This window comes from Pteropus medius, unplaced genomic scaffold (genome assembly GCF_902729225.1).
Source record: "Pteropus medius unplaced genomic scaffold, Ma_sr-lr_union100, whole genome shotgun sequence".
Classification (NCBI taxonomy): Eukaryota; Metazoa; Chordata; class Mammalia; order Chiroptera; family Pteropodidae; genus Pteropus; species Pteropus medius.
The window spans coordinates 1877207-1901386 of NW_024348242.1; the positions used below are offsets into that span (position 1 = coordinate 1877207).

Consider the following 24180-nt stretch of genomic DNA (forward strand, 5'->3'; position numbering starts at 1 on the left):
CCCCACGCTCACTGGCAAGCGGCAGAGCTTGGACTCGAACTCGGCAAGGCTCCGTTGCACCCTGCTCAGGAACATGGGACAAACCCGATCTCCTGGCCACTCATGACCACCGAGCGGTCTGAAGTACTGGCTGGGCTCACGGCGGCCCTCTCTGAGTGAGGACGAGCTCCTCCGTGTAGAACTGGGTCCGACACCCCACAGTCCCAGTTCTTCTCCTTGAGATCTAGCTTGGCCCTTAAGAGGAAGACCCTGGCGCCTGGCAGACTGTCCGGAAAACGGCGCGGGTGGCTTAGGACGGAGGACTCCAGGCAGGAGGTCAGGGACTCGGCGACAGCTCCTACGTGGCTTTCGAGGGGCTGCGGAGCTGGGCGAATAAGACCCCAAACTCCTACACGTGACAGTCTAGAGTCACGAAAAATAAGTCAGAGTTATTTTTTGTTCGTTTAAGAGTAAATGGTAACCCATGTCCCAGTATAAATGTAATTAAACTTTATGATTTGCTGTGCACAGAGCTTTTCAAACTTATAGCTATGCATGAAGCATGGGGAAAAGAATCACTGTTTCGCTTATAGAAAATAAACCAGAAGTCAAATCCCCTGGGGGCTCAGGGGTGAGAAAAATGTAAAGCTCCCGCCACTCCCCTCTGGGGGAGTCACGTTCGGGGGACAGTCGGCTGGAACCCCGAGTGCGGGATGCGAGTGGCCTGGGTCTGACGCTGCCTCTACCGTGAGCAGCTTCCTGCCTGGCTGGGCCTTCCTGGCCTCGCTGTCCTCAGAGGGTGGTTGCCAGGGTGCAGGAAATGCAGCTGCCCTGATAATAGCAGCACCTACTATGTGCCGGTCTCTGCACGCTCCTTTCGAGTGATGACGGATATACGAAACCTTTGTTAGCATGCTCTGGTGCCTCCCCCACCGGGCTCACCTCTTACTGGCCACGATGGGGACCCTCCAGCCTTTGATCTGGCTCAGTTCTGTGTCAGAGACCTCTATCTGCAGAGGCAGCCGGGGCACCCACACAGTGACGTGCAGGGGGGCGCTCAGGTACTGGTACGTGAAGTTCACCACCGCATCCACCTTGCCTTTCATCTCCTTGCCATTGACAAAGATGTAGTCACAGTGGTCAGACACCTGCAGCGACAGAGATGGGATGGAGGACGAGGTCATGGGGACGCAGAGACCACCCTTCCTCCACTTGGTTTTTTTCTCTTGCGAAGCACACGTGTTTAATTTAGGCTCCTCCCAATGCAGAGCCTGAGACAAGGGTTCGGTGCAATTGGTTTACTTGGGAGGTGAGCCTGGAGAGCCAGGGCCAGGGAGCAGGATGAGGGAGGCAGAGAAAGAGGAAAAGCCAATGGAAAGGTGCATTTTTGCATTTGCTGCTGTGGCTATTGGGCTGTCTCCTCAAGGATTCATGAAAAACCTACACAGCCATCCATGGGGGGAGAGCTGCCCTGTGGGTTAACTCCCCTGCACCTCCAGGCTGAGACACAGACCCCAGGCATCTGAGAAGGCCCTGGGATGGAAAGCAGAAAGCAGCTCGAGGTGGGAATCGGTACAATCACAAAGTGAACTTGAAGCCGCACAGGACTGTGCCTGGGATTGAATGACATGGGCACATTCCCCAGGCTTATGTCCACATCTGACCCCATCCAGCCTCCCAGGGTCAGAAGGGCTGTCCTGCCTTCCTTGCCATCAGGGCCCCCACTGTTCCTTCCCTCTCTCCTCTAAGCACACGGCCCCGATGGTTCCACAGGATGCCCAGGCCTTCACTCATGTAGTTCCCTCTGCCTGGGAGCACCCTATCTGGCTGGCCTGGCCGGGCACCTCCCCTGACATCTGGAATTATTTGCATAATTGTGTTATAATTGTTCATCCGTGGAGGACGGCATCGAATTAGTGCCAGCGGCCTATGCTCCCTTCCTCTGTATTCTTCCCCTCCCTTTCCCCGTTTCTAGCGGACCTTTGCAGGCAGAGCACAAAGCAAAACAAACATACAGAGAAGGAAAATAAAAAGTCTGCGAGCATTCAGAGTTTGTGCTCCAAAGACTCAGCCCTTAAGGACATGAATCCAATTATAGCTCCAAGGACATCCCCACGTGGCAGAACAGCAGAGGGACGACGCCAGGGTTCCGTGCAGTGGGCAGGAAGGGGCAACATGGACGGGGTGGGACTGTATCAGAGGTCGCCCTGTGGACTCTGACTGAAAACGGTGCCCCCAGGAACTACGCACGGAAGCCCCGAAGACTAGAAGCCCTTCCTCTCGACCTTGGCAATAGTTCGTTCTCCTGGAAATTAGACTGAGGTTATGTTCTGCCCCCTTCAAGTCAAGCGGGGTCGTAGAGAAACAGCACGATCTGTCTTGCGTGCCAAGCTCACGGGCTGTGATTTACACGGGCCCCACGCGCTCACATCTGCCGCTAAGCTGTGAAATCCTGGAGGGCGAGAAGCGCATCTGCTTCATCTTCGATCTCTTCCTTCCTCACACCAGCTGCTCATGAAGCCGGAGCTCGGCAAAGCGGATACCGGAATGGATGGAATTAGATGAATTGATGGATGATGGACTGATGATGGATGGACGGATTTATGGCGGATGGGATGGATGGGAAAGACGACGACGGATTTATGGATGGATGGACGGATGGACCTGGATGGATGGATGGACTGACGATGGATGGATGGACAGACGACGGGATGGATAGACGGACGGATGGATGGACGGACAGATGGATATATGGATGGACGGATGGATGAAGGGAACGATGGATGGATGGATGGGTTAGATGAATAAATGATGAATAGCTGGACAGATGGACAGATTGGATGGATGGATGGACGATGGGTGATTGAATGATGATGGATGGATGGGTAAGCTGATGGATGGATGGATGATGGACAGCTGGACGGATGGTACCCTGGATGGATGATGGACAGCTGGACGGATGGTACCCTTTCTTCATGGGGATTCCCTCTTCAAGACAACCAAACAAGAATCTTGGGGTGAGGCGTGATGAGGTGAGAGCCTGCGCTAAGATGGAGCTAAGAGCAGTGGAAACACAAGTTAATTTGAAAACTTCTAGAAAGCACTCGAGCAGCGTCTCAGCCTTTCTGGGGTCGCTGACTCCTTAGAGCATATACGTAAAGCTAGTTCTTACGGTAGAAAAGCAGGCACACGAAGGCTTATGTAACGTTTCAGAGGTCGAGAAGTCCCTCGTGGACTCTTCACAGAGCGCTTTCCACACCGAGAACAACCTGCCAGCTCGCTGACCTGCCTCCCGTCCGAACGTCCTGTCTGCGGACCCGATAAAATAACATCCGATGGGAGCAACGAACTCCTCTGATCACCCTCTCGGGCGCCGGCTTCCGGAAACGATGGATGGCCGCTTGGGCCCGATTTTCAGCCTCAGCTCGCACCCCTGTTCGGAGGCGCGCTGGGAGGGCCGGGCTGGATGGGACAGCGGCAGAGAGCGGCGGGGAGGGGAGCACATGGGCGGGGCTTCTCGCTCACGGTCAGGAGCGGTTCAGCGATGTTCACGTGCTGGTTAGGGGTGGGAGCCAATCGGAGCCGCCGACCCAGACTTCTCATTAGCATGGAAACGTGGTCCTCGTCTGCGCAGGCGCGAGCCTAACAGCCAGGCGTGCGTCGTATCAGTAATCACTTCTTTAATCAATGTTGTCATTTACAGGCCATTGACTTCCCTCATTTATTACCTTTCTGAGCTCTGGCGAGGGGGAACCTGGCTGCTCCAGAACCTATAAATAATTCAGAGGAACGCCCAGGGTGTGGAGTCGCAGCGCAGGACGGGGCCGTGGTCGCCGCTGTGCCCGAAGCTGCCGCAGGTGCCCGGGAAGTCTCAGGAAGCATCATCATCTCCTGAGTGGCTGAAGCAGAAACTACGGTGTCACAGGACGAGCTGGCTCGTCTGCACAAAGGGAGGCCCGAAGCCCCTCCGGTGGCCCAGTTTGGTTTCTGGATGTCTTTCTCACCTTCTGTCGTGGGCGGGGCGCCCACTGAGATAACCGGCCGCGACTCTGCTCACTCGGAGAGTTAAGCCACGCGGGCTGAACGCGCGGCGACCACTGACCTCGCCAGTCTGCTCCGAAGAACCTGCAGGGCTGGGGCGGGTCACGTGGATTCTGGTTGAGCGGCCTGCTGGGCATCAGCTGACATCTTCTGTGGTCACTCGGGCCTTGGGCACTTCCCGGGGACGTCAAACCTGCCCTCCGGAGGAGACTCTGAGGAATCACCTTCCATGGGGAAAGCAGAGGCATCTGCTGGTCACCGCTGCGTGCAAGGTGACACCCCCGAGCAGGTTCTCACAGCTGAGTGCACGTCAGGGAGGGCCGGTCAGCGCGGCCCGCTGGGCCATCCCGAGTCTCCGACAACGCAGGTCTCAGTGCGGCCGCCACGCCTGCATCTCTAACAGGGCCCCAGGTGAGGCTGATGCCCCACAGCCGGAACGCGCCCCTCAAAACACTGCCATTGCCCCTCTGTGTTCTGTTCCCAGGGCGTCGTATACGTCTTGTGTCTGTAACAGGCGGCCAGACTAGGGTGGGGGGACTGCGCAGCAGTTCATTTCCCACAGCTCCGGAGGCCAGAAGTCCCAGAAGAAGGTGCCAGCACATCCGGTGTCTGGTGAGGACCTGCTTCCCGGTCCACGGATGACACCTTCTGCTGTGCCCTCATGTCCCAGGAGGGGCAGGGAGCTCTGGGGTCCCTTTCACAAGGGCATGAATCCCAGTCGTGAGGGCTCCACCCTTCCGACCCCAGCAGCTCTCCAAAGCCTCATCTCCTAACCCCATGACCTTAGGGGTTAGGATCCCGACAGAGGAGTCTGGGGCGGGGGCGCACAAACACCCCATCCATGACAGATGCCTTTCCTCCTTGTGGCCTTTCATTATGATGCTTTAAACTCCACCTCTGTGCTGCGGACTCCCCGGTCCCCCCCGCAGGCACCCCGCTCATTCGGCACCTCCAGTCGGCATCACACACTTACATGGTCGGAATTCAAAGCCCTGCTCGAGCGGTTTTCTGCTTGTTTTGTTTTTCCACTTAGGAGAATGGACGCTGGAAGCAGAAATTAATTCAGAGACAGAGAAATCAGATTTACATTTCTTCTATCCCAGCTGTGACCCTAAAACAGCGGTTCCCAACCTTTGTGGCACCAGGGACCGGCGCTCCTATGGGCATCTAAGGCCTGAGGATACAGGCGGAGCTGCGGCCCGGATGCAGGTGCGGGGAGCGGCTGCAGATGCAGATGATGCTTCGCTCACTCGCCGCCCACCGCTCACCTCCTGCTGTGCGGCCCGTTCCTAACAGGACGGGCACCGGTACCTGTCTGTGGCCTGGGGGGCTGGGGACCCTGCCCTAGGACACCGGATCCTCTGAGGCGAAGATGCGCAGGTGGCTTTCTGCGGCCTCCCGCCCGCGGTTCCTTCTGGAGTTTCCGCGAACGTAAACTTCTGACACTTTTTCTCTGCCATTTCCATTTATAGTCGCGACTCCCCGAAACCTCCCCACCCCCTCCTCGCGTGCTCCCTAGCGCTCGCTCCGTCTCACGCGCCATCCATTTAGCCGTTTGTTTCCGCCATTCCTTGTCCCCTTTCCCGAGAACACACACTCTAGCGCGACAAGGATTTTGTCCGTCTGTTCAGGGTCGTATCCCTAGCACCTGAAACCTGGCACATAGTAGGTCCACGGGAAACGGACGCTGAAAAATGAATGAAGGAATGAATGGATGAATGAATGAATCAGAGCTTGCAAATGAGCGGCCCTGAGGTCACACTTGGCCTGCACGCGTTTTTAAAATATCTCCTCAGTTACCAGCATTGAAAAACGAGGACACGCAGTTTTGTTCCCGGCCCGAACCCTAAAAGCATTGCAGTTCCCGCCTGGTGTCTCGCGGGCCTCACAGACCAGGCGGAGGGTCTGGGGGCACGCTGGGCAGGGCAGGGCCAGCAGCTGGCCTTGGAGGTATGGAAGGCCAGCCCCTAAGGTGTCCGCCCCCTCGCAGGCCGCGTGCCCTGTCTGCTTTCTCCCCTGCTCCCCGACTTTCTCCGCCCGGCACAGCTAAGCGCCGGCGTCTACTTATTTATTTAGTTTCCAGTCTCTTAGTCTCTATTTGTGGGCGCTGTCGATCCCTCCTCCGAGCAGACGACTGGCAGACAACCGCGGGCGCCCCAGGGAGAACGAAATGGCCAGAAATGGTCTTACTACCTGCGGGCAGCGTGTTGCCACGGCAACCACCGTGTGGGGCGGGCGGGGAGAAGATGTGCAGGTGTCGGCCTCTCAGGTGTCACACTTCCCGCCGCTGGGGACACTCATCGCCCGACATCCACCCGGCCAGCGCACGCACGCGAGCGCGTCCACGCACGCGGAGGGGGACTTCCCCGGAGGCCCAACGTCCACTCGTTTTCTGTAACGGTTTAAAAATATTCCCGGGGTCCCTCCCCAGACGCGCGTGCTAAGCCCATGTGCTGCCGTCGGCCTTGACCTCCGCCCCGCAGCGGCCGGACCCACAGCTCATCGCACCGCCCTGGCCCCCGGTGCGGGCCGGGAAGGTCCCACGGCTCAGCCTGGCCCGGAGACAGGAGGTCTCGGGGTCTTTGACTGGGCGGAGGGAGCATCTCGTCTCTGTGGGACTCGAACCCGGGAAGCTGGGGACCTGGAGCCTCCAGGAGCCGCCACGCGAGAGGGAGAAAGAACAGTGGATCCGGGAGAGCAGACCCCCCACGCCTGCGGCCGCCCGGCCCGGCCCCTCACGCCACAGCGTCACCCCACTCAGCCCGCCCCAGAGGCGCGCCCTCCACGGCCGCACCACCCCTGGGAAAGATAAAGGGGCCGCTGCGGGGCGGGCGCCGGGGCGGCCTGGGACCAAATCCTCGCGGCGAGAGCAAAGTCGGGCAGACGTCTGGTATCTGGCGGGACCACTGTTCCCGGGCCCAGCTCTCCCCCGAGGCGGAGCAGATGGCTCCTCGGCTGGCGCCAGAGCAATGTGACTCGCGAACAAATGGTCTCATCTGACATGAAGGCTTTTCTCGGAGCAGTGTCCTCTGCGGCTTCGGAGAGGGGGTCAGAACCACCTGCCCAGTCCCCGCCGGTCCCGGGCACCTAGCCCACCTGCCAGCCTCTCTCAGGGTCGAAGGTGTGCACAGGTCTCACCAGGCGAAGGCTCCGGTTCCCACGGGACTTCCTGTGGCGCTCCAGTGTCCTACATATGTGTCGTCCAATACGGTAGCCACGAGTGTAAACATCAGTGGCCACGCGCCGTAGGTGGCGGCCGTGCTGGGCGGCACAGTGTCAGGCAGATCCGCACGTCTATCTGTGAGGGGAGCGGCAGTTTTCAAGTTCGTCCGAGCACCAGGAGCCTGAGACCTGCGGGCCGGTGACCGGGCAGACTGGGCTCGAACCCTGGCTCTGCCATTTATCGGCTGTGTGTCCTGGGGCAAGTCACTCAACCTCTCTGGACCTTGGCTTCCTGATTTGTAAAATGAACTTTCAATAGTATCCACCTCAGACTCGCCCAAGTGATCTCTTTAAAACCCAAATCAGAGTATCTGGCAGCGTCCCAGAATAAAATGATATTCCGACCCGTGGCTCCAAGGCTGCGGACACCCTGGCCCGGCCTGCGTGTGCTGACCTCGGCCTGGCCGACACTTGGGGCCGGGAACGCCCTTGTTGTCAGGCACCCTGGGCGTCTAGGCTGGTTAGCAGCCCCCCGGGACCCCACCCACTAGGTGCCAGCAGCCCCTCTCCCCTGGGGCAACCAGAAGCGTCTCCAAACACGGCCAAGCGTCCCCCGGGGCAGCGAGACAAGCTGTGTGAATGCCTCGCGCTTCGTGCTTTGCAGGTATAACTGTGGGGAACCAGCAACCACCCCACGACGCCCGCCGTACACGTGTGCCCCCACTTCCCGGATGAACGCGTGAGGCGGGAGACAGGGGCTGCGTGCGGTGGGCGAGCTCTCAGGCACGCACCGGAGCCGCGCGGGGGACCCGGTGCTGGAAGGGGAGCTCGGGCGAGGGTCTTCCTTGGCCCCAGTGCCACCCCCGGCCCCGGAAGGGGCATGCAGGGCAGTGCCGCTCGGCCGGCCTGCGCCCAGGAGTCACTGTGCTGTCCTCAACGTTCTGCCGTTCTCGGAACCAAATGGCTTCTGAGGATAGAGATGTCCCAGCCTTTCTTCTGGAGCTCCAGGCTTGAGAAGCGGGAACGGGGGGCTCTTCCCAGCTTGTGGGGAGTCGGCCCACTTTCCTGCTGCGGGCGGGTGGGGTGGGTCGCCACCCACACGGTCCGCTCTCTCACCGATGCTTTAAAAGCCTGTGGCTGTCCCTGCAGGCCTGAGCACTCCGGAGCCCAGAGCCTGTGGCATCGTAGAAGCGCTAGGGAGAGCTGCCGGCTGCCCGCGGCCAGAGCGCCGGCCTCGCCCGGCCGAGCATGCTCGCCACGGAGGGGACCAACGCTGGCCCCTTGGGTGGCCCGGGAGGGCTGGGCTGCCGGTGACCCCTCTGCGTTATTTTTAGCTCTGCACTGGGATCCGTTAGCTGGAACCGTGCCTGGGGGTCAGACAGGTGGCACTGGGAATTCATGCCCGCCCCGTCGTGCGCGGCGCCCGGCCCCCATGGCCTCAGGAGCGCCCACAAAAAGCATGTGCCAGGGTGTGGCCCAGGCAGACGTCACTCGGGAAGACAGGTGGGTGTCCGAGTGTCAGAGCACTGTGCAAACCGGGGTACACAGGCAATAGCAGGCACTGGCAGTGATGACGTCCCCTGCTCACTGGCCCAAATGTCCCCTCCTCAGAGCCCACCCCCGAGTCGCGCATCCTCACGCGCTCACCGCCGTCCTTGGCCGCGTCCTCCCCCGACCTCTGGGTCTGCCCATGCCACCTTCACCCCGCTCTGCCAGCAGCTCGGGCCACGGTCCACTCCAAATCTGTTCCACGAGGCGATTTTTAGTCTGAATACATTTATTTCCCTAAAAACACCGATTATATTCCTGCGCATACCCGCACTGGGCTCCACGTCGCACGCGTTTAGGAGCAGCTGCGGGTGGCCATGTGCGCGGCTGTGATGGGACCTGTGTCTGGGTTTTGCCGGCTGCTTCTCGCCCGCCTGGAGAAGTCGACGGTGCTGGGGGGCCTTTCACGGTGTTGGACTTATCAGAAGTCCTGGCTCATGGGGACACGGCACATCAGTAGTGATAAAGGCCAGTGGCCGGCGAGCACTCAGTGTGGGTCCATGGCCGTGTGGGGGTGGGTGGGCTCCAGAGCCAAACCCAGCACCTCCCCCCTCCCCATCTTGGCCAAAGTCACATCGGACAGAACAAAGTGGGGGTGCTGTCCAGGCAAACGGAGCGCTGATTCTCAGTGGGGGTGATTTTTCCTATCAGGGGACATTTAGTAACATTTGGGGATACTTATGATTGTCACAACTCGGGGAGTCCTATAGGCTTCTAGTGGGTAGAAGCCATAATGCTCCTAAACATCCCACAGTGCACGGGGCAGCCCGCATCTCACAGAATCATCTGGCACAAGGTATCTGCGGTGCCGAACCGGGGAAATCCTGCCTGTGCGTTTAGACCCTGCTGCCCGGTACAGCGGCCACTCACCGTGCGTGGCTGGGAGCCCCCGGCCGGGGCTGCAGCCAAGGGGTGCTCGGGGTGAAATGCACACTGTGTTCGAAAGGCTGAGTGACAAGTGTGGACTATCGCATCAATAATTTTGATATTGATGACCTGTAGAACCGATTAATCGGTTAAACACAATACATTCTTTAAAAGAGATTCTCGTTTCTTTTTATTCTTTGAACGGCGACTACTAGGGAATTTAAAGTCCCACATGCACCTAGAGTTTTGGATGGCGTGGCTTAGCCCTTCGGCCCCCTGCTCCCTGCCCCCGCGGGCTCGGGGTCCTCTGTGGAGCACTGTGGGCTCAGGGCCACCACGGGCCCATGGATCGCTTCCGGGCGAGTGAGGAGCGTCCCTCCCAACAGTCAGAGAATGGAGGGACTCGCCTGCCGTTGCTGGGATGCCTCAGCGCCACGTGCTGGAAGGCGGGCACGGTGACGCAGACCACGACAGTGTGACCCCGCCGTGGCCGCACCCGGTGCAGGGGACAGTGGGCCCCGCCGGGCTGCCGCGGGCCCACACTGGGCGTGGGGCGTGCAGACAGGGTCTCTCCACCCAGTCCTCCCTCTCTTCTACTCACTCGGGGCTTTAACACCCCAGAAAAGACGGGGTGCTATCCGTCAGACTCCATTAGAGGGGGAAAAAGACCATTATTTGGATGCTTTCTTGAGCAAAAGGTATGTATTTTGGACTTGCGAGCCGCGTGGGCTCTGTCACGATGACTCAACTGTCCCATTGTCACACAAATGCAGCCACAGACCGTACGGAAAGAGTCACGGCGTCGGCCTCCGATCAAACTTTACATGTCAGGCGCCGGGCTCAGTTTGACCCCCGGTTCATCGTTTGCCTTAAAGAACTGGAGTTCCGGCAGCTGCCACGTGGGCGCGACCCACACTGCAGATGTATTTAAGTTTTTAATTTCTTGCCCACTAAAAAACCTTATAACTGGTTGCCGCCACTGTGAAAACGAGCTGATTTTTACATAAAATCGCCCGGCAGTGCGGTGTACACAAGCCGAACGGTCGAGCCTCTAATTTCCCCGGGCTTAACTCTCTTCACCCACGGGATGCTCAGGTGACGGTCCCATCGGCCCACTCCGGGGGGCTGACGGAGTCACTTACTTTGAGGACGTCCTCGTCCGCGGACCTGCATTCCACGGCCTCTGAGATGTCCGCCACGGCGCCACTCTCCTCCACAGAGACCACCTTGACGGGCAAGGCGACCGTCTTGCCTGTGAGCATGGCGGTGTTCAGGATCTCGGTGTCCTGCGGGAGAAGCAGACAGGCCCGGGTCAGGGGAGCTGGTCGGCTGGGTCGGGGGACCTTCCTGGCGCACGCCCACCTGTCCTTGTTTGGACGAGACACCAGGGCGCTCGCCTTAGGAACTCGGGTAAAAGGACCGGTCTTCGGAATAATTTCCCAAGAATGCTGAACAACTGACTTTCGGTTTATTTATAATCATCCTCCTGGGTTCTAACAACAATCAAGAGATATTTACCCTTTTTTCTCTCTATTGCAGACACCACGCAGAAGCTACACCTCAGTTCGGTTGTGGTCGTGGGTGACAAACTAATTCTGGCTGGTTTGAGCATGAAGCTTCTGTGGTTGGTGGGCTCCTGCACCTCCCCACCGAGACACCCACGAGCTAATCTCCGGGACCTGTGGATTGATGTCCTCACACTGTAAAAGGGACTTTGAGGTTGTGATTAAGTAAGTATCTTGAGCTAAGAAGATTATGCTGGGTTATCTGGGGTGGGCCCAATGTAACCGTCAGCATTCTCAGAAGCAGCAGCGTGTGGGTCAGAGGAAAAGGAGGTGTGGTGACTGGTGACGCAGGTCGAGGTCGCAGGGAGGCCGCGTGAGCCGGAAGTGGCAGCCTCCAGAGGCTGGACGACAACCCGATTTTCCCCAGAGCCCGAGGGAGGATGGGGCCGCTCCGAGTGATGTGTCTGCCAAGACCGAGTCCCGCGGGAAGAAGGGAGGGGAGGGAACGGAGAGATTCCCAGCAGGCAAAGAGCAGCGACAGCAGACGTCCGTCCACCACGAGGCCTGTGAGGCAGGACTCGTCCCCAAATGTCCACAGTCATTGTGGTGGACACCAGGGAACTATGGGCTTCGTTTTCTATGCAGACTTCTCAGCAAACCGCCCTGCCTTTCCCTGTGCTCACAGGGGCCCCCCATGGCAGGGAGGGGGCCTTCGTGGCTCCTCGTGGCTCCGTGCCCAGTGATCGGTACGGCACCCCTGTGCGTCGTGCTCGGAAAGCGATGGCCAGAGCACTTCTCTCGAGTCCGTGAGCGCGACCTGCGTGCACTTTTGAAATGGTTCTCTTTCTGGCCGGCTGAGGATGAAAGCGCGTCTGTGGCTTTGGGACATCTCTGGGCACCTTTTACCCAAGTCCGTCTCCAGAAACACTGCCCCGCTTCGAAGCGGGAGATGCAACGGGAGAGATTTTCAAAGTCCTTTCTGCAGAGGAAGCAGCTGACCCAGAAACGACCTTTGGCATTGAACGACACAGCGTGGGAAGAGGCGTCTGTCAGGAACGGAGAGCAGCCCGCACGCGCGCGCCCCCGGGGAGTCTTCTGCAGGGTCCACGGGGTTCCTGGAGCTGGGCTGCAGCGCGCACGCCGGCCATCACAGGTGCTAAGAATCCCCGCGGTCCCTTCTTGGGTTCATTACAGGTAATGTGCTCAGAGTTCCGTCTCCCCATTTCCTCCTCCGAATGGCCTTTGGCTAATGGCTTCATTAAGGCCCCGAACTCCCGCGTGGATCAGCATTGATTAGCTTTCTCAAAGTTAGCATTAAGTCTCTCTCTCTCCCTCCCCTTCCACTCCCACTCCCTCTCGCCCTCCCCTCCCCCTCTCCCTCCCTCTCTCTCTCTCTCTCTCTCTCTCTCTCCACCTTTTACACACACACCACGCACTGTCCTCTTAACTTGCTTCACTACCCCTAAACTGAATTACTGTCATGATTAATGTCACGAGGTCTCCGACCCGTATCGGTTTTAGGAGCGGAGAACGAGCCGTCTCAGGAAGAGCAGATGGGCAAGGGAGGCCTCGGGCTCCAGGACAAACTGGCTGAGGCACGTGTTGGGACAGCCCTGTGTTTGAACATCACCGTTCTGATGCACGGTTTTGGTGAGTCGTTGTCACCCGTGGCCACGGGCGACTGGGGCCCTGGCTTCTGCTCCGTGCTTCGTCGTCGACTCTCTGTGACCCGGTCAGCATCTGTCCGCCGGTGGCATCTTCACCTCCGCATTTGACAGGTTAGGAGCTGGGCCACGCCTTCTCCCCGCGGTCGAATCTGAGCCATCCATGAAGAGTCGACAGCCGTTTAGTGAATACTTAGTCTGCACCCAGCACGTCCTTGTCACCGGTCACAAAGGAGTGACCCAGAGGGACAAGCTCCTGCTCAGACAGGCGGACAGGACGGCGGGGAGAAACCAGCGAGCAGGCAACCACCACGCTGGTCCAGCAGGACGATGTCATTAACTAACTGGTGCCAAAAATCCAGCTCGAGTTGGTCTGAGCAAAGAGGGGACCGACCGCCTTGTCTGACCTGCACATCCGTGACAGAAGCCTCAGCAGCAGCCGCGCCCGCGACACCTGGCCTCGGACCCCGGCCTCCCGCGCCGGGAGAAAGCACGGTTCCGGCGTTTAAGCGGCCGTCTGTGCTGCTTTGCTCCGGTAACCGGACTGGACCGATGCAGCTTGTTAACACAGCCCGGGACGCTGAGCTGGGACGGGGGACAAGGGAGCGCCCTTCTCGTGACCTGAGGAGGGGTCGTCGGAACCGTGGCGGAGGGGCAGGATCCACGGCGGGAGACCGCAGAGGAGCGTGACGTGTCTGCGGGGAAGACCCTGGGACCTGGCGTGCGTCTGGGACTGGGGTGGGGGACACGCGGGGACACAGCGGGGGGCTGAGGCTGTCGCCGCACGGGAAGCCGCGGTGCATCGGAGCGGCCGGGGAGTAAAGAGGTCCCGCACCCCCCTGACCTTGAGTCAGCACGTTTGGGGTGGACACATGTCCCGCTTTGCCCCAAGGCCGGGCGCAGCAGGGGGGTTACCGACGACAACAGCCAACACCGTGGGGCCAGGGAGGGCCGTGGGACCCAGGCGCGGTTGGCCCGCCAGCCAGGTGTGACCACACAGGTCCTCTGCCGTGTCCCCAGGACTCGGAGTGATGCGTCGGGTCAGGGGGGAGCTTCCCTGGACAGTTAAATGTGCGTGCGCGTCTGTGGGGGGGGCGTGAGTGTGCACGCGTGTGCGCATGTGGGATTGACGCCGCAGACACCGTGAGCCGTGCCGGCCGCTGCTCCCGCATCCGGTAGTCGAGAAGAAGTGACCGCCACGTGCCCCGCACACGATTTAAATGCATCGAGCTGCGCTGTGCGTGGAAACTGACCGCGAGCCCGCAGGCCGGGAGGGACACGCGTGCGGGCGCAGGTGCCCGGAGCTGCCGCCATCGCCACGTAGCTCCCTCTGCAGGAGGCCAGGCCGTACCTGCCCCCTCCGGCCCTGCTGAGCCATGAGCCGCTCAGCATGGCGGCGACAAGTCCCTGCGGCTCCCGCGGACACCAGGGCACGCCCGCCGCCTCCCCGCACACGCCGGGGGCACGACTGGCGCCCAGGCTTTCTGTGGGGCTGTCGGCGTCTCTCTGCTTCGACTGCGTCTGCTCCGCCTCCGCCCCTCCCATCACAGACCAGAGAAAGCTCCGTTTTGCCGAAGAGAATCAATCGAGGGGCATCCTCAGGTCACCGTCGACGCCGATGTGAGCGAAGCCCCAGGCTTCTGAGAAAACACCCTGTTATTTGATTCGCCCTCATAAATGTAAATTGGTTTTGACATTTTTCGTATCTTCTACAAATCGTATTTTTAAATTTTTAAATAAAGAAAACACAGAATTCCTTCTGGAGTGTTAAAAAGGCTGAAGGGTGACGATAAACTGAAGAAGGTGTCAGACCAACGGGACTGGCCAAGGGGACGGACGCCGATGCCAGGAGTGGTGGGGGCCCGTGAGCAACACCCCCGGATGAGGGTTCCCACGGCGAGAAGAGCCTGGAAATGTGCTTGGTGCCTGTGGTGGAACGTGGCTCAGCCACGGAAGGGAACGAAGCTCGGACACACGCCGGCCGCACCGTGGGGGAGCCTCGAAACACTCTGACACACGCCGGCCACAGTGGGGAACCTCGAAACACTGGGACTACGCCCGGCCGCACCGTGGGGGAGCCTCAAAACACGGCGCTGAGTGAGAGAGACCAGACCCATGTGACCGCGTCGATACGAAATGCTCAGAACAGACGAACAAACGCAGAGACGGGCCGCAGGCCGCGGGCCGGGGGCTGGAGGCCGGGGGCATGACAGCTTAGAGCGCGTGCGTTTTCCTTTGGGAGTGACGGAAGCGTTCTGGACTTAAACCGTGCTGATGAGGGCATGACCCTGTAAATACACGAAGAACCACTTAATTATAGACTTTAACTGGAGCATTTTGTGGCAGGCGAATGACATCTCAGCACATAAAGACAGGAGAGAGCAGGAGAGGCCAGTGCCGCGGAAGGCCACAGGGGTGCTCAGGGCCGGCTCTGCCCCTCGCCTGGCTATGTGGCCCCGGTCAAGCCAAGCAAGCAGTCTGCCACGGTCCACTCGGCCCGGAGAGATCTGCATCGCGAGACTGCGGGGCGTGGGGGGGGCCCGGAGGCTTTGCACCCACGAGAAGCATCGCCCTAAGCAGAGGGACCTGCGTGAGACAGGAAGGGACTTTGCGCCGAGGCTCTCTTTAGCAGTGGGTCATCACCGGCGGCCTGTTTCCGGTTCCGGCGCACCTGGCTCCCCGCGCACTCTGTCCCTCGGAGGTGGACATGACCCTTGAGTAATAAGGGACCCCGACAATTGGCCTTTCCGGGCTTCAGGGGGTCAGAGACCGTTACGAAATGACTACTTCCAAAGGCAAAGTAGATGAGTAGGAAGACGATCCTTTCTTCTCCCACCTCGGCTAGAGCTCAGCAGGTAGGAAGAACATGCCACGGGGCTGGAGGATGCTTGAGACAGCCAGACGGGCCCCTGGCTCGCGTGGCAGGCTCTGTGAAGGCCGAGGGTCCCACTCTGGAAATCGGGAAGAGGGGCCCACTGCCCAGTGTGCCCACCTGCCCGCCTGCATCCTGCTGGCTGGCCCGAGCCTTCTCTGTGCTCGGTTTTCCTCTTCTGTGAAGCGGGATGATCCCACGTCCCTCGAGGGTTTTTGGGAATTCGGCGAGCAACCCCCCTAGCTCAGTGCCTGGCACAGAGGCAGCCGCTCCGTACACGCGAACCCCGTCGTCCCTGATCCTGGAACACAGAGCCCACGAGCCGTGACTCTGAATTTCAACGCCCTGTCACCAAGTCACTCGCGAGCACCCCGGCCTCTGAGCCTTGAGAGTGAGCACTCGACTGTCACTCACGTGAGAGGTAATTTAGCATCACTTGGAGCAGCCGCGTGATTTAACTTGCAGTTCGATCCGGAGCCACCGTCAGCAGGGGGACAGGCTTTGCTGCGGTTTCGGGGCCTTGAGGCTGGACCTGAGGCTGTGCGGTGCGGAAGGGCGGGCCCTCGGAGAGCCTGGGGTCTCGGACCGGCTTCCGGGGAGTGCCAAAGGCTCCCCTTCTGCAACTCCCGCTGGCCAGGCCATGCTGAGGCCTGCTTGGCAGGAGACTGTTGAGACGGTCATCTGCTTCCGGTTCCATCCGTGGTTTGGTCACCTTTGCCTCCCATTTAAGCCTGGGAACCAGTCCCGAAGGAAGAGCTTCGGGGCAGGGCGGGGCAGGACGCCAAGCAAAGCCCAGTTCCCAGGGGAGGAGGCCTACAAGTTGACGAAGCGTCTTGGCCAAAATCAGGAGAATGGGGTCCTCTGCCAGCCATCCCTCTGGAGCGGAGTCCCCTCTCCCGGGACACAGCCGTCTGGATTCTGAGACAGAGGGACAAGTGTCCTGGCTCTGGACGGCACCTCCAGGGAGAGGCAGAGCAGGCGGCTGTCCGCGGTGTCTATGCGGCAACACCCACCGTCTCCGAGTCCCAGAGGTGGCCCGAAAGACAGGGGCTCCCTAAATAAAATCGCTGGGTCTGGAAAGCAAAAAGCGGCTAGTCAACTCTCAGCCACAGCCCTCTTTTTCCGTGATTTTTGGGGGGCGGGGGTCGAGTGGGGAGGAGCACCCGCTGAAAAACTCAGCTTCTCAGTCTCCCCCGTGGCTCCGCGGGATCGTGTGACTCAGATCTAGGACGACGGCTCTCTAAGTGTGGTGCCCAGGCCAGCAGGGCCAGCAGCGCCCAAGGACCTGTTAGGAGGGCAGATTCTTGGGCCCCACCCTCGACCTGTTGACCTTTGTTTTCACGATCTCTCCCGGTACCTACGGTGTTGCCCAAAGTTTGAGAACTATTGTTCCGGTTCAAATATGAGCAGAGATATTATGCGGCACGTGACGACATCTGCTTCATGGGGGCTGAACTTACTCAGTGGGGATATTCTTTCTGCTCTTTTCCCTTCTGGATGCCTGGAATACATATGCGACGGCTGGAACGCTGGCAGCCATATTGGGCCACGAGGCAAACCTGGACATGGAAGCCACTCACTGAGGATGGTGGGGTAGAAAGACGGGAGAAGCCTACACCTCCGATGACTGAGGAGCGGCCTTTCACGTGCTTACACACGAGGGAGACGCTTCCGGTATGTTCCAGCTCCTGCTTTGGGGGGCCTTCTGTTACACGCGGGCTAACTCACGCAGCTCCCGCGTTGCATGCTGCAGATGGCGGACAGAGACTGCTCCTTGCTATACTGCAACGCTTCTGGTTTTGTAACCATGAGGTGGCCACTCTGTGGCTACGGTGCTGCGTGGTGGCTGGCCTTCGGGAATGGCAGGAAATGGCAGGCTGTTGTCCTCGGCTGACGGTGGCGGCGGGAGCCTCTTGGGGCATCTCGGCTGACGGCGGGACGAGGCAGAGGCTGACGACTCGGCCCCATTTGTAGCGGCAGAGAACTCTCTCCAGGAGCGCGCCTCGTCTTCCCAGGTGGAGGCATCCTAGCTTAAACAAGAGCACGGGCCGCCCAGCAGCCAGTCGGCGGGCCGACCAGCAAGGGCGCTCGGAAGGGGGGCTCTGGATTCGAGGCCACGCTCGCAGGTGTCACGGGCTAGGACGTCAGTATATCTGTGTGTGTGTGGGGATGTGTGTGTGTGTGTCTCTTCTTCCTCTGCAGAGAGCGTCCACGTGGATTCCTGCCACATTTGACCTTCAGCATGGCTGGGTAGAAGGGAAGACATTATTGCAGAGGAGGACACTGAGGACTTGTGCCTGGACCCTCCAGGGAACTGACGGCCGCGCCTTCCGATGTGACCTTCTTCCTGTAGGCAAGACAGCCCCCTGAGCTGGCGCTGGACCTGGCCAGTCGGCACCGTCACCATCCTAAGCAGTGACAGGACCCTCCCCGTTGCGGGCCACCTCACAGCCCACCACGGTCTCGCGGCTTTCCAAGTGCTGCCTGCCATTCCAGGCGACGTCGCACAGAGTCGTTTGCTTCCTCCTCCCAACACCCCGACGAGGCTGGCGCGTCGGGCCCCCCAGTTCGCGGAGTGGTGGGAGGAGTTCAGGAAGGTTACGACGCCTGCCTCAGACTCCCCGGCTGCTCAGAGCGGAGGCAGGCGGGGCGCGACCCAGCCCCGTCCTCTGAGCCACGACAGGAGCTGACGGCCGTACCCCTGGAGATGCTGTGAATTAACGCTAACACAGCATCTCGGGGGAACACCTTAAAAACCACAGCTTCACGAAGACGTAATTCAGACGCCGCCCGCCCGCCCACGTCCCATGCGACAGCCGGCGCACCCATCACCTCTGTTTGCGTCGAAACATCGCCGACGCCCCAAAAGGAGACCGGCACCTGCTGGCAGTCTCTCCCCACCCTCCTCCCTGCCCCGTGCCCGTGGGTTTGCCCGTTCTGGACGTTTCGTGCAGATGGACACACACGACACGTGGTCTTGGTGTCTGCTTCTCTCTCTCTGCATCGTGCTCTCGAGGTCCCTTCAGGTCGTAGCGAGGGTCAGGGCTCCGTTCCTCCCTGACACCATCCCATGGTGCGGACGGGCCAGTTTGGTACCGCTCCCCTGTGGACGGACACTTGAGTCGTTACCTGACCACCGTTCGCCTGCTGCTGAGGACACGGAAGTTTGGCGTGTGCAGATGTCGGTTTCTCTCGCGTGTACCCCCAGGAGTGGGGGTTGCAAACGCGCCTTTTAAAACCAGGTGATTACAGAGACTCACCCCGAGATGAGTCACCCTTCATGGGCTCACTTGCATTAAAGACGTTAGATGAACCCCGAGGATTGACGAATCCCCTCTCCCCCCAAAACTTTCCCGAACACGACACAATCCAGCCCCCGGGCTCCGGGCAGTGGAAGGTTATGTTTCGTGGTCGTTTCGTAAAGCGGAGCGGGCGGCGAGCTGGGCTGTGCCTGGGCCAGAGGCTGGGGAGAGCGGGTGCTGGCCACCAGTCAGGCGTCCTGCCCCAAGACCCCCGTCCCCTCTGCACACACAGGCATGCTGTGACCCCTCCTCTCCGTGCTGTGAATGCCGCTTCTTGTGACTCTCAGAACGCCGTGTTCCGAGCCCCCGACGTCGCTAGACAGTGTCTGGTTAATGAGCCTCATGCACGGGCTGCTTTTGCAGCTGCATCTTAATTAGCGACCCTCACGGCTGACACTCGGTTAGCACAGGAGTGCTTTGTTAGAACTTGTGTCTCTTCCGATGTTTCAGGCGCGGATCAGTGGGGTGCTGTGAGGCTGACTTGTCTCATTTCCCATGTCGGGGGGACAGCGAAGTGTCCTTGTACGTGGCGTGTGCAGCTCTGCTCCTGGCACGGACCCCACCCCAGGGCCAACAAGAGGCCCCTTTGACGCGCAGAGGCGGACGGGGCTGTGTGTGAGCGCGGTCCAGCTTACGTGGCGGGAGCGCGTGTCGGGACCGCAGCCGACCCGGACGAGGTCGTTCCCTGCTCTCCCCAGACTCCTGGCTCTCATCCCGCTGGTGGAAGGCACAGCCCTGTGGGGCTGGGACTCCTGGGGATCCTGGTTTCCTCGTCATCCCCCCCAGCTTCCGTCCCACTCAGTCCTTCGCTGCACTGTGAACGTGCTCGAGGCTTTGCACGTGCTGTTCCTTCTGTCTGGCGGGCTTCCCAGATGCCCACGTGGCTCCGTCCGTGGGGTCTTTGCTCACATGTCACCGCCCCCACGTCCATGCCTCCCCAGCCCTGTTCCCTGCTGTGCCCTCCAGAGCTCTGATCACCCGTGGGACACTGTACGTGCCACCTCAGCTTTGGAGCGATGTCTGTCTCCCTCCAGGCTGGCAGCTCCGTGGGAAGACATCGTGCGGGGCTGTCTGCCTTGTTCACACCTCCGCCCCGTGCCTCGAACAATACCTGCTCACGGGAGAGGCTCCGAATCGTACGGGGCATAGATGAGAAAAGACAAATCGTCGGCGCGTCTTTCCAGCCTGAGGTTCTGCTGCATCTACGGGAAGGGACACTGAGGGCTTCTGGAAGGCAGCCTTGGGTTTGGCGGAGAGACACTGACCAGCAGGCGTGCGGAGTCCACAATCCAGAGATGACGAAGGCTCAGGGCCACCCATGTGGCTCAGGGCCTCGGACCCAAATCGTCCTTGGCGCTGCAGGAGGCTTGGGCAGCAGGAGAGGCAGGGCCGCTGCAAAAATGTGAAGAGGGTAGAAACTCCAGGAGGCACAGGGATGGACTTGACGAAGGGGGGGGACTCTGAAATCGGGGCGCACGCTGGCTGTTTTCTGCACGTCGGATCTGACGGGTAGAGATGCCACAGGTGCAGCCAGCGAGCTTTCCGACGGGTCAGCGGTACATCTCTGGTCTGTTCTGATTAGCCGGAGCCTGTGCCGCCCCCACCGGTACGAAGTCTGACCGTCACTCCCATTTGTACCGATTGCAAATGGAACAGGGAGGGTCACAAACGAGATTCCGCGCTCTCCTGGGCACCGAGTGCGAGGCCGCGGTGGCACCCCCACCTCCCGCTGGAAGGGTCCAGCAATCGCTTTTCATGCGACTCTTGCACGGGGACGCCCGCACGGTCAGCACACAGAGGGAGCCGGACTTGCCGGAGTGACCCGCAGAGGTCCCGCACGCAGGGGCGTGAGCGTGGAGCACCGTGCTGTCTGCGTCAGCCACACGGAGCTCAGAACAAGCCTCCCTGCTCTTCCCCAGCTCCGAGTGCGGCCGGCACCGAGCCCCCCGAAAACACAGCCTCACGGTAGCAAACCAGGCGGCAGCCCAGTCCCAGGTGGGGGCTGCGGCTCGTCTCCAACGGCAGCCGAGCACATTTCCTCCCTCCCCGAGGACACGCGCTACCAGCGCCGTGGGCTCGCGGCAACAGGCCCTAAACTCTGGGCTCTGTCACGATGGGGGAGCTCAGCCCCCACCTCATTTACTTCCAATTCGTTCGCGGTGCAGACCGGGGTGTGGGAGCCACGCTTTACTTATCCATCAATTTACTCCTAATACGAGGTGGGGACGCTACTCCGAAATGTTCATTGAAAACAAGAAAGCAATTCAATTTAAGACGGCCTGCGTCTCCGGGAGGCCCGGCGCTGTGACTGAGTTATTAAATGGGACTGTCCTCTGGGATGGCACGTGGAATACGCGGCATCGAGCTCCCGGAGAAATGTCACTTTTTTGTTTTTTTTGCAGCCTCTTTGAGAAAGGAGGCAATTGAGAAATGTACCTCATTCCTCTAGAGCTGTGCTGTCTTTGTTTTCAATACGTTTGCGTCACTTAAGCCAAACAAAAGCTATTGCTGTGGATTGAGGGTGTTTCAGAGGCTGGTCCCAGGGCGGAGCCCGCTCCAGCAGGCTCACGAAGGGGCAGAGGTGGCAGAGGCATCTGTGTTGCTTCTGCGGCACGGTCCTCTCTCTCGCCGGCAGCGCGCACCCTGCGTGACAGACACTGCAGGTGTGCAGATACCCAGGCCTCCCTTGGGCCCCTGGGGAGGACACGTGTATTCAGACCCTTTGCAGCCAACAAACCGCGAGTGCAAATGACGTGTGTCCCTTCCGGGTCGAGGCTGGTAAGAGCGCGGTGCCAGCTCTCTGCTTTCCCTCTGCCTGGAAGAACCGCCTAAGGCGGCAGGATGGCATGAGTCAAGCCCCTGAGTCACCGCGTGGAGGAGAGTCCTCCGTCAGCGCATGAGTCACCCACAGCGAACTCTTGAGCCAACGGCTTCGGGCTGTCAGGGGAGAGAACTTTTAGAGGTGGGCTTTCTTGGTGCCCATCAAATCATGGAGAGAGCTTTTATCCAGTGGGGCTGTGAGTACATAAAAGGATTCTGGGTAACTCAAGTAAAAAGGGTGTTTGCTGAAGGATCGTGGGTGCGCAGGCTTGGTGGTCAGGCTGGGGAATGGGGCGGGCGCCATGCCCGGAGCTGGGCATCAGGACCTGCTCCGCGTCTCGTCAGGGAGATGCTCGTGAATGCATGCCGGACGTGGGTCTGTGGCCTTGCATAGTGCCAGTCAAGGATCAGGAGCAGCCCGCTGGCCCGGCTTAGGCCGTGTGCCATCGGGCAGTGGCAAGTTGGCGAGATGTGGGAAAGTTCCCAGCTCCCCGGTCTGCACAGACACCCCAGGGACGCCGGCTTGGGCACAGCCACACCTAGTTTCCCAGGCTCCGTCCCCCAGGGCCGGTGGCACTGCAGGACCCGAGTCCACTCTGATTCTATGGGTACCTCACACGCCTTTCAGCAAAGTTCCTACATCTCAATGCCCAGTGAATTCCAGGCTTGTTGTTGGCACAGAGTGCTCACGATCCCTTCCACAACGCGGCCTGCCCAAGTCTACCCCCGACCCCTGCGAAACCTACTCGGTCGTAATTTTAGATGAGAAACGGAACGTCTATCACAGAATAATGGATGACATGCCCCCTGGTGGCAGAGATAGGCAACACACGGCATCACGGCCAACGGAGATGTCCTATGACTGGTTTTTCTGAACGCGAGCCGCCTCCCGGGCCCCTGATCAGGGCAGAGCAGAGTGTACCCCTTCATACCGTCGACTGCCCCAGGACGCCTCCGAGGGGAAATGCACACACCGTGAAACTTAACCGCCTTAACTGTACAGTTCGATAAATGGAGGGGCTTTGTGTACAAAGAGATGGCGGTGTCTCCCCCATCCACCCAGCTTTGGACCGTTTCCGTCACCCGAAGGTCCCCCGGTGACGTGCGTAATTCACCTCCGCTCCTGCTTCGGGCCCCAGGCAGCTGCGGATCTGATCAGCTTCCTGTCTCCATGGTCCCGCCTTTTCCTAGATATTTCATGCCGTGGATTCCCACGATGTGTGCTTTTACTTTTTATTTTTATGCCCGCCTTCTTTCAGCCCAGCAGCTCGGTGCATCGTTGTTGGTTTCCCTTTCTCACGGCCAAATAGTGGTCTATTTTCTGGCTGCCCCTCAATGTGTTTCCTCTTCTGCCAGTCGAGGGCTGTTTGGAGGATTCCGGTTTGGGCGGCTATAAATAATGTGTGATCCCGCTGGCCTGCGTGTCTCTGGCTGGGCAGGTGTTTTGGTCTCTCTGCCCAGCTAGGAGCAGACTGTCGGGCGGCGTGCAGGGGCGGCGTGCAGGGGCGCCGTCAGCGCTGACACACCGCCCAAGTGTTCTCCGGCCGACGCGCACCGCCTCACGCCCCGCCTCCGACGGGGGCAGGTCCCAGTGGCCTCGCGTCCACGTCGCACTTCGTTTGTTCACCTTTCTCTCTTCGGCCCTTCTGGCGTGTCGCGATGGCGGCCCACCGTGCTTCGATCTGCATTTCCCAATGACTCAGGACGCCGAGTGTTTCAGTTCCCCTAACATTTCAGACTTAAACGCATTACTGTGGTAAGCCTTGGCTCGAACTCATTGAACCGTTGCTCTGACATTGGATTTCATCTTTATGTTACGAGAATTTGAAAAGAACCAAATAATAGGATGGCGAGGCGGCATTTTGGCCCATCGCCACTAAAAAAAAAAAAAAAAAGAAAAAAAAAACAAAGAAAAAAATCAAAAGAAAATGAGAAGGGTGATTGGAAGCAGCTTGATGTAGCAAACATAACAATAACATTTAAATTAATTATCAACCCGCATGTAATTAGGATTTCACATTCACCATTTAAAATTTCCTTGTAAAATTGGGATTTTAAAAAAATCTGCCTCTTGTGTATGCCAGCAGATACGGCGTCCGAATAACAAGAGTGGAGGGCACCGGTGCCGGCTTAGACCCCGGATACTGTCCGCCAGGCGCGCAGGGTGGCTGTCGGCCCGGTGGCTTCCCTCTGTGCTGGTCAGCCCGGATCCTCAGCCAAGGTCGCACTGCCGCCTCCTCCTCGAGTTAACGCGTGTGTCCGCCCACGTGCCTGGGAGAATCCACGTCAAACGGGTACCCCCAGACAGCAGGGCCCCCTGCCCGCCCGAGAGCCGACCTCTGAGGTGAAGGCAAACCTTTTGCAAACGAGTGGGGAAAACTTTCCAGTTTCCACTGGCTCGGCCAGCTCGCAGATTTAAT

General features: G+C 59.6%; 1 protein-coding gene across 1 annotated transcript in view; it reads right to left on the bottom strand.

Annotated features, from left to right (window-relative positions):
- Nucleotides 1-24180, bottom strand: part of TMEM132C (transmembrane protein 132C) — a 192120-nt gene that overhangs the window by 7862 nt on the left and 160078 nt on the right. The window contains exon 8 of the mRNA XM_039879486.1: nucleotides 10740-10883. Coding sequence (XP_039735420.1) covers nucleotides 10740-10883 — 144 coding nt within the window. The remainder of the gene's footprint in view (nucleotides 1-10739; nucleotides 10884-24180) is intronic.